The sequence below is a fragment of the Doryrhamphus excisus genome, chromosome 15, assembly GCF_030265055.1.
Source record: "Doryrhamphus excisus isolate RoL2022-K1 chromosome 15, RoL_Dexc_1.0, whole genome shotgun sequence".
NCBI lineage: Eukaryota > Metazoa > Chordata > Actinopteri > Syngnathiformes > Syngnathidae > Doryrhamphus > Doryrhamphus excisus.
The window spans coordinates 6,090,203-6,099,932 of NC_080480.1; the positions used below are offsets into that span (position 1 = coordinate 6,090,203).

The 9,730-nt window shown below is 42.0% G+C and overlaps 2 protein-coding genes across 2 annotated transcripts; both read left to right on the top strand.

Moving 5' to 3' along the window:
* Positions 1–366: 366 nt before the first annotated feature.
* LOC131103337 (cytochrome P450 2K1-like) lies at positions 367–5,780 on the top strand. Its single transcript, XM_058049505.1, has 9 exons — positions 367–616; positions 676–838; positions 1,101–1,250; positions 1,322–1,482; positions 3,777–3,956; positions 4,030–4,171; positions 4,246–4,430; positions 4,956–5,097; positions 5,157–5,780. Exons 1-9 carry the CDS (start codon positions 419–421, stop codon positions 5,342–5,344), a joined length of 1,509 nt encoding a protein of 502 aa, XP_057905488.1. The 5' UTR covers positions 367–418; the 3' UTR covers positions 5,345–5,780.
* Positions 5,781–6,018: 238 nt separating this feature from the next.
* On the top strand, positions 6,019–9,308 carry LOC131103338 (cytochrome P450 2K1-like). The gene is made up of 9 exons (XM_058049506.1): positions 6,019–6,256; positions 6,315–6,477; positions 7,313–7,462; positions 7,534–7,694; positions 7,953–8,132; positions 8,206–8,347; positions 8,419–8,603; positions 8,920–9,061; positions 9,121–9,308. The coding sequence occupies exons 1-9, from the start codon at positions 6,059–6,061 to the stop codon at positions 9,306–9,308; spliced, it is 1,509 nt and encodes a 502-aa protein (XP_057905489.1). The 5' UTR covers positions 6,019–6,058.
* The last annotated feature ends 422 nt before the right edge of the window (positions 9,309–9,730 follow it).

Here is a 9,730-nt window from a genome sequence, read left to right on the forward strand (position 1 = left end):
CTCCGGGTTCTCCGGTTTCCTCCCACATTCCAAAAACATGCTAGGCTAATTGGGGACTCCAAATTGTCCATAGGTATGAATGTGAGTGTGAATGGTTGTTTGTCTATATGTGCACTGTGATTGGCTGAATATTTATAATATTTTTGCGATTCACTGAAGTCCCAAATATGGATGGTTTGGTGACCCCTGATCTAAACACAGCACATTTACAAAGTCATGCAAAGTGAGGACAATCATGTTTACCACCTTAAATGCCTCTATGACCTTTGGATCCTTATTTTAATGCATGCAGTTGATTTGCTGGGCTGCTTGACCACACCCACTGGACTGTGATTGGAGGGCCAGATCCTCCTGAACCTTTTATAGCGAGCCACTGAGTAAGTGTGTTTGTGAAGGAAGGTGCGTGCCCTGCCACAACATGTTTGAAGAGCTCCTGCAGGTTCCTGCGTTGTCCTCCTTGTTGGGGATCCTCGCAGGCTTCCTGGTCATCCACCTTTTGTACTCCAGTTGGACTTTCCAAGGTAAACACACGCATCCTCCTGGGCCCAGATGTCTTCCCTTGCTTGGTAACCTGCTTCAGGTGGATCTCTCCAGGCTTGATCAGTCCCTTTTTAAGGTGAGGCCTTTAGTATGTTTACCTACAAGACTGTCCCAACCTAAGCATTATTTGTTTAGCTGTCTAAAAAGTATGGACCAGTCTTCACCCTCCACTTGGGACTCAAAAAGATGGTGGTGCTGGCTGGGAGCAAGACAGTCCGACAAGCTCTCATAAACCATGCTGAGGAGTTTGGGGACAGAGAATCCAGTCCTCTATTCCATGATTTATCCAAAGGGCATGGTAAGGCTTTGTTCTGTGTCTCACCAACAAATCAGTTCTCAACTGGCAGGGTTTATAATTGACAAAAGCCCATCAAAATAAATGTGTATTTGCATAAGCATGTCACACTTGAGGTTGACGGTTGAAGCAGAGAAAAAGATGGGGCTTAAATGGAAGTCAGAGACCCAAAGCAAATGACTGTAAAGCTACAAGAAATGGATGGATGAACAAAATGTTTACCGTTATGAATTACATTTGAAAAACACTTGCCATTTTCTTGCAGGCATCGTATTCTCCAATGGTGACTCCTGGAAAGAAATGAGACGTTTTGCTTTAACAACCCTGAGAGATTTTGGGATGGGAAAGAGGCTCAGTGAGCAGAAAATCATTGAGGAGTGTCAATACCTGACTGAGGAGTTTCAAAAACATGAAGGTAACCTTTTTCTTATGAAATCCACATTGCCTTTTTCTGTCCTTTTTAATGTATTCTGTCTTTCCTTTCAGGTAAAGCATTTGACACCAAAATGCCAATCACTTATGCAACTTCAAATATCATTTCGGGCGTCATCTTTGGAAAAAGGTTTGACTACAAAGATCCGGTCATCCGAGATATGGTTAAAAACGACCAAGAAGCCGTCCTTCTGTCTGGATCACCTTCCATCCTGGTACTCCACCAACCCATTGTGTACTTACAAAGATTAGCCAATTCTGTTCAAACTGTATTATAAAAGGCAGCACTATTGTTTTGGTGTCAGAACCCACCGTAATATTTGTAAAAATATCCTTGCTGCTAATTTGAGACAGCAAGTTTAGAAAAATGCAGAAAATAAATAATAATAAGTAGGACTGTCAAAGTTAACGTGGCGTTTATGATGCGTTAACGTTAAAGTTCCCTTTGCGCGATTAACGTGCACTCCTCCTGTTTGACCCTCGGCCCCCACCGTACCGTAGTTTGGTTGAAGCACAGTGTAGCCACAAGCTGGAACAAATATTGATGGGAAACGCAGAAAAAGACCAAAAGTTATTTGTATCTACTGTGTTTGACTTATCACGGATTACATGTCCTGCCAGAGACTAGAGCAGTGCAGCTATTGTTTTTATTAGTGATTTTTATTAGTTCAGTCAACTGATTCGAAAATGGATTCATTTCTTGAAGCTTCGTGTGCACACGAAACCACCTGCTGGCCTTGGATACAATTACAGCTAGCCGTATCTTCATATGTGATGCATTGAATGCTTTGTTTTTGCTCTTGGAAATGATTCATTCATTTTCTATATCTTTATTTTCTATTTCTCTGTTGATTTTTGCATTGAACTGCAAGCTAAATTGGAGTTCCAGCTGCTATTGACGGGCTGTCAATGTGATAACCTAGGCCAGGGGTCAGCAACCCGCGGCTCCAGAGCCGCATGTGGCTCTCCAGCCTCTTTGTTGCGGCTCCCTTTGCAATGCTTGAATATTTTTTAGCACCCGTGTGGTGAAAATGCACGTCTTTGTTATGAGTTTACAAAAATCCAACTTTGTGTGAGACCATGAATGCATCCTGACTGAGTTCTGACTGGTGACTGAATGAGCAGACAGGATGCTATCCAGTTCTCTCTGACAGGTTAACATGAAGGGAAATGAGTAATACTTTGAGTTATTTGAGTTATTAATTATTATTAATGAGTTATTTGACGATTCTAAAAAATAAATTAGAGCTCATTTAAAAACAAAAGTTTATCTCCAGTACTAGCAAGAGTACTCCAACTCGTCTTTTTTTTTCCCTCCAATGTTGTTTTAAACATACAACGTTTTGCGGCTCCAGGCTATTTTTCTTTAGTGGGCAAGTGGGTGAAATGGCTCTTTTCATAGTAAAGGTTGCCGACCCCTGACCTAGGCTAAAGTCCAGTGTTTTGCTAGCGTTAGCGATTTAGCATCGAGCTACCACAATGATGCACATTAGCACTCAACGTCATCAAATCTTACCTTTACGCATTCCCACATAGTGTCAGCATTCGGGAGCGAGTCAGAAGTTAAAGATAAAGGAGGAAAATACATCCAAATACATCCATACTGCCCTCTTTGCATCGGAGAACGGTGGGTCGGTACGTTCAATGACCGTCGAAAAAGTAGGACAAATCGTAAATCGCATTAAACATTCAAAAACTAGTATTGTAATAAAATCATATTTACTGTAATATAATAATTAATTTATATGTATATAGATGTCTTTTAAAAGATAAATGAAATGGCATTGAGCTTGCAATTTGGATTAAATATTTTATGATTATTACCCTATGTTTTAGGTATTTCCATTTGTACATTCCATGAAGGAAAAGTGCATTGAGGCAATTATGTATTAATAATCCTTTCTGAATGTTCCTAAATAGGCTTTTTACTCACAAACATTTAGAATTTAACTTTATTTATAAATTTAACTAGTATCATAAATAAAAACAATCTTATTTTGAGCTGACACAAATAAACAAAAACATGTTAGTGTGAGAGGTCTCACTCGCTCACATTTTGTATTTGCTGAATGTTTGTGGGCGAGTTTAAAGGCTAATATGCTAATAATAAAGAAGAATAGTTATACAAAAATATGCTTGCTGACTGTATTTTTTTAAATAATGATCCAAAGTTCCCAAATTGATAATTCTTTACGTAACATGTAAAGAAATTATATAATTATGATTGTATTTGCGTATCAAATAATTTACCATAAAGAGATTTCCCCTACTTATTATAGGTAAAACCGCAATTAAGTGTGATTAATTGTGAGTAAACTATGGACAAAATGCAATTAATCGCGATCAAATATTTTAATCGATTGAATTGGTCTTGTTCACGAGTGAAGGAAGGTTGGTGCGTGAGGTCGGCAGGTGGATCGGTGCAGCGTCTGCAGTAATGGATGGTGGATGGATGGATGGATGGATGGATGGATGGCAATAATGTTCTAATGTTCTTGCTTCATGACAGATCTACAATGTCTTTCCATGGCTGGGCCCTTGGCTTAAAAACTGGAGGGATTTAATGAGAGTTATAGAGAATAACAAGCAGCATTTATTACAATTAATAAACAGCCTAAAGGAGACTTTCAACCCTGATATATGTCGCTGCTTCGTCGATGCTTTCTGGACACGTAAGCTAAACCTGGAGGTAGGACATCCTCATCTTTACACCTCTCCTCAATGCAAGAATGCGTGTAGAACATATCTGTTGTTTTTTTTAGGAATCCGGAGCCCAGGGGCTGCACCTTCATAACGAAAACCTGGTCTACACCGTGTTGGATTTATTTGGCGCTGGAACTGAAACAACATCTAATACCCTTCGCTGGGGTCTACTTTTCATGTCCAAGTACCCTCATATACAAGGTACAAATCATCATAATAATGCATGGAAGAAACAAACAAGGCAGGCATGACTATCAGTGTTCCTTCTCCTGCAGATCGGGTTCAGGAGGAGCTGAGCAGGGTGGTGGGAGTCCGTCAGGTCCAGATGGAGGACAGGAAGAACCTGCCTTACACCGACGCAGTCATCCATGAAACGCAGAGGCTGGCCAACATCGTCCCCCTGTCTGTCACTCACAGCACCAGCAGAGATGTCACCTTCCAGGGATACTTCATCGAAAAGGTCAGTAAAAGATTCCATCCAGGTCATCTATTGGTCGGATGTGTCCTGAACACCTCAGGTACCTGTCTGGCAGGCACCCTGACCAAATACCGGAGCCACCTCATCTTGCTTTTCTCAATGCGGAGGAACAGTGGTTAGACTTTTTCACGAATGATAGAGCTTCTCAACTTATCTCGAAGGGAGAACCCAGCCACTCAACAGAGGGAACTCATTTTGGCCACTTGTACCCAGGATCTTGTCCTTCCACTACCCATGACCATAGGCGAGGGTCGGAACATAGATCAACTGGTATATTGACTCAGATCCCTCTTCGCCATGACGAACCGATGCAGAGTTCGTACCGCTCCACCTGTCAATCTTGCAATAAATCCTTCTGCTCGACCGGGAATCCACCCCTTTATGGACAAGAACCACTGGTGATGTTCACCAGCAGGTTCTGGGTTTACCGCCACGACAGTCACCGACCATAAAGGATCCCAATCAAGTAAATAATACGTCGTGTTTTTTGTGATTTTGTCCACCAAGGGGACCACTGTGCTCCCTCTGCTGACATCTGTCCTCTATGATGAGACTGAATGGAAGACACCAAACACCTTCAACCCTTCCCACTTCCTGGATGAGGAGGGTAAATTCATCAGGAGGGATGCCTTCTTACCCTTCTCTGCAGGTACAACCACTCTTTCCTTGTTTAGCCACTTTTTAGATTCATAGACACTCTGTTTCCAGGCCGCAGGGCTTGTCTCGGTGAAGGTCTGGCCCGGATGGAGCTCTTCCTCTTCTTCACGCACCTCCTCCAGCACTTCCGATTCACCCCCGCACCTGGGATTTCGGAGGACGAGGTGGATTTGACGCCGATTGTGGGCTTCACGCTCACTCCACCACTTCACCAGCTGTGTGCTGTGAGTCGCTACTGAGGAGGAGATGTTGGCGGAAAAAGCAAAACTCTACTCAGCTCCTCCTGACTATAAATACTCCAATGATAACCGAATGCTGCGATATTTTGACTTTCAAATGATTCACAGTTAGTTATATGTATTACTCTTCGAGATTAATAAAGTATCTCTCTATATACGTATACTATATCCGAGGTTAAAAAGCAGGGGCACGCTTACCCCCAATGGTACGCTAATTGGGAGTACAAGAATGACTCTTTCTGTGAGCTCTAATTGCTTTGAAGAAGTCGATGTGACGTCATGGTTGTGTAGGAATCGCTTGCATAAGATGATTTTCAGATTCTCCAATTGTTCTCCAATGTCCTGCAAAAGCTGTGGTTCCAGTAAAGGATGGATTGGTCGTTCATGCTCGTCATTGTTATTGTTCACAGCTCAATAAACATCAGGACCCTTCCAAGGTGTCTTGTTTTGCTTCTCAAATATTCCACAACGCTACGTGGATTAAAACAGATGATTTGGATGTGCATATTTTATCACCTTACATGTATCTATGATCTTTGTATGCTTACTTTAATCTATTTATTTATTCTATTTAATCTATTATTTACTGTGATTCGCTGGGGGGCTTGACCACACCCACTGGATTGTGATTGGAGGACCAGATCCTCCTGAACCTTTTATAGCGAGCCACTGAGTAAGTGTGTTTGTGAAGGAAGGTGCGTGCCCTGCCACAACATGTTTGAAGAGCTCCTGCAGGTTCCTGCGTTGTCCTCCTTGTTGGGGATCCTCGCAGGCTTCCTGGTCATCCACCTTTTGTACTCCAGTTGGACTTTCCAAGGTAAACACACGCATCCTCCTGGGCCCAGATGTCTTCCCTTGCTTGGTAACCTGCTTCAGGTGGATCTCTCCAGGCTTGATCAGTCCCTTTTTAAGGTGAGGCCTTAGTATGTTTACCTACAAGACTGTCCCAACCTAAGCATTATTTGTTTAGCTGTCTAAAAGGTATGGACCAGTCTTCACCCTCCACTTGGGACTCAAAAAGATTGTGGTCCTAGCTGGAAGCAAGACAGTCCGACAAGCTCTCATAAACCATGCTGAGGAGTTTGGGGACAGAGAATCCGGTCCTCTATTCCATGATTTAACCAAAGGGCATGGTAAGGCTTTCTTATGTCTGTAGAGTCTGTATGTTGCAATTGTTTACCACACAAAGTCCAATAAAAATAAATATGTATTTGCGTAAACCTGTCACACTTGAAGTTGAACGTTGAAGCAGAGAAAAAGACGAGAGGTTTTGGCGGTAACAAGAAGTCAGTCACTCAAAGCAAATGACTCCAAAGACACAAGGAATGGATGGATGAATAAATAGTATTTTACTGGCAAGATAGCTGGACAAACCAGCATGAAAAATATGACATATTTGCATGGTATTAAAAAGAACAAAGATGCTTGAGGGAGAACTAACACATTAAGAAGAATTTGCAGGAACAACAGCACGCAAATTCCTCCAAAAAGTACATCAACCAGTGAATATTCATTTATTCATTTTCTACCGCTTATCCTAACAAGGGTCGCAGGGGTTCTTGGAGCCTATCCCAGCTGTCTTCGGGCGAGAGGCGGGGTACACCCTGGACTGGTGGCCAGCCAATCACAGGGCACCTATAGACAACCATTCACACTCACATTCATACCTATGGACAATTTGGAGTCGCTAATTAACCTAGCATGTTTTTGGAATGTGGGAGGAAACCGGAGTATCAACCAGTGAATAACAAGACATAAAATTCAGTAGTTTTCTTGCGAAATTATGGTTTTAAAATGTGTTGTGGACCAATAAAAACAGGCTTTGGCGGCAAAAGGCCCCTGGCCTGCACTTTGGACACCCCCGTTTTAGACCAGAGAGTAGAAAAAAAAAAAAAGGCTGTTCTTCATGGATCTGAAAATAAGCTGAGTTTACATTTGTTTCTTCTATTGAAACACACTTTCTTACAGGCATCATACTCTCCAATGGTGACTCCTGGAAAGAAATGAGACGTTTCGCCTTAGCAACCCTGAGAGATTTTGGGATGGGAAAGAGGCTCAGTGAGCAGAAAATCATTGAGGAGTGTCAATACCTGACTGAAGAGTTTGAAAAACATGAAGGTAACCTTTTTTTAATGAAATCCACATAGTTTTTTTCTGTCCTTTCTAATGTATTCTGTCTTTCCTTTCAGGTAAAGCCTTTGACACTACAGCACCTCTCAGCCTCGCAGCCTCAAATATAGTTGCCGCCACCGTGTTTGGAAAAAGGTTTGACTCCAAAGATTCGGTCATCCGAAATATGTTTGCCAATGACCAAGAGGCCACCCGTCTGTCTGGATCGCCTTCCATCCTGGTACTACACCAACATTCTGTTGTAATTATGTTGTATTGCAAAAGGCAGCACTATTGTTTGGATGCCAGAACCCACTGTAATATTTGAGGCAGCAACTGTGGAAAAAAACTGAAAAAAAAGTAATCATTTTAATAACATCTTTGTTAAAAAATAAAATAAAGATACCTATAAATACAATCACTATGATAACTGGCTTTATACAATAAATTAAAATGGAAAATGCAGCAAAGGCAATAATGTCTATTTGCTTCATGACAGATCTACAATGTCTTTCCATGGCTGGGCCCTTGGATTAAAAACTGGAGGGATTTAATGAGAGTTATGGAGAATAACAAGCAGCTTGTATTGCAATTAATAAACAATCTAAAGGAGACTTTCAACCCTGATATATGTCGCTGCTTCGTCGATGCTTTCTGGACACGTAAGCTAAACCTGGAGGTAGGACGTCCTCATCTTTACACCTCTCCTCAATGCAAGAATGCATGTAGAACATATCTGTTGTTTTTTTTAGGAGTCTGAGAGCCAGGGGTTACATTACCATAATGAAAACCTGGTCTACAGTGTGATAGATTTATTTGGTGCTGGAACTGACACAACAACAAACACCCTTCGCTGGAGTCTACTTTTAATGGCCAAGTACCCTCATATACAAGGTACAAATCATCATAATAATGCAGGGAAAAAAAAGAGGCAGGCATGACTATCAGTGTTCCTTCTCCTGCAGATCGGGTTCAGGAGGAGCTGAGCAGGGTGGTGGGAGTCCGTCAGGTCCAGATGGAGGACAGGAAGAACCTGCCTTACACCGACGCAGTCATCCATGAGACGCAGAGGCTGGCCAACACCGTCCCCATGGCGGTCAACCACAGCACCAGCAGAGATGTCACCTTCCAGGGATACTTCATCGAAAAGGTGAGCTGCATGACACTTGTTTTGTTTATGCAGACGTGGGGCAAATGACGCTCTTATTTTGAAGGATGGCCACAGAAGTATGTTCTGTGTATGTGGAGAATGTACCAGCTAAGTTCAAAAAAATAAACCTGCTTCTCATATTTTTTCACTCAGAACTTGCACTGTAAAACCTTCCTTAGGTTTGCCTGTTGCCCCAGACAATATAGCACCGAGTAACACTCTGGGACTCAAACCCCTCCACCACGTTAGGGTGGGGATTCACAGAGGAGGAAGAAGTAAATAATACTTTGTGTTTTATGTGATTTTGTCCACCAAGGGGACCACTGTGCTCCCTCTGCTGACATCTGTCCTCTATGATGAGACTGAATGGAAGACACCAAACACCTTCAACCCTTCCCACTTCCTGGATGAGGAGGGTAAATTCATCAGGAGGGATGCCTTCTTACCCTTCTCTGCAGGTACAACCACTCTTTCCTTGTTTACCCACTTTTTAGCCTCACTGACATTCTCTTTGCAGGCCGTAGGGCTTGTCTCGGTGAAGGTCTGGCCCGGATGGAGCTCTTCCTCTTCTTCACACACCTCCTCCAGCACTTCCGACTCACCCCCGCACCTGGGATTTCGGAAGATGAGCTAGATTTGACGCCGATGGCGAGCTTCACCATCATTCCACCACCTCACCAGCTGTGTGCTGTGAGTCGCCACTGAGGAGGAGATGTTGGCGGAAAAGGAAAAGGAAAATCTTATAGCTGCAAATATTTCTGATTGACTTATTCTATAAAATTAATATTGGACCTGATTGACATGTACTATTAATTTTTTAATTGGTGGATTATTAATAAAGAAATACGATTTTCCCTGCAAATTGTGGTTAGTCCTGATGATGTTACTCGTGATAATACAATCTATTCTCAGTTACTGTAGAAAATAATAACATCAAGTTCCAACAGTGAGCCAAAGTTTGGTGCATATATATACAGTTGAAAAAAGGGTATGAATAATTTTGAAGAAAGGAAGTTGTTTAAAAAATTATGTCTGAAATGTTGCAAGGATTTACATTTTTTGTTTTATTTGTGATTTGTTTCATGTATTATTTCAGAAATAACTGAACCAGAAAGTGTGTGTTATAT

What these genes read in the sequence shown, in the direction of transcription:
- LOC131103337 (XM_058049505.1), top strand. Translation starts at nt 419, where the DNA reads ATGTTTGAAGAGCTCCTGCAGGTTCCTGCGTTGTCCTCCTTGTTGGGG. An exon ending in CTGGATCACCTTCCATCCTG is followed by an intron (nt 1,483 to 3,776) that starts GTACTCCACCAA and finishes GCTTCATGACAG; the next exon opens with ATCTACAATGTCTTTCCATG. An exon ending in CACGTAAGCTAAACCTGGAG is followed by an intron (nt 3,957 to 4,029) that starts GTAGGACATCCT and finishes TGTTTTTTTTAG; the next exon opens with GAATCCGGAGCCCAGGGGCT.
- LOC131103338 (XM_058049506.1), top strand. Translation starts at nt 6,059, where the DNA reads ATGTTTGAAGAGCTCCTGCAGGTTCCTGCGTTGTCCTCCTTGTTGGGG. An exon ending in TGATTTAACCAAAGGGCATG is followed by an intron (nt 6,478 to 7,312) that starts GTAAGGCTTTCT and finishes ACTTTCTTACAG; the next exon opens with GCATCATACTCTCCAATGGT. An exon ending in AGAGTTTGAAAAACATGAAG is followed by an intron (nt 7,463 to 7,533) that starts GTAACCTTTTTT and finishes CTTTCCTTTCAG; the next exon opens with GTAAAGCCTTTGACACTACA.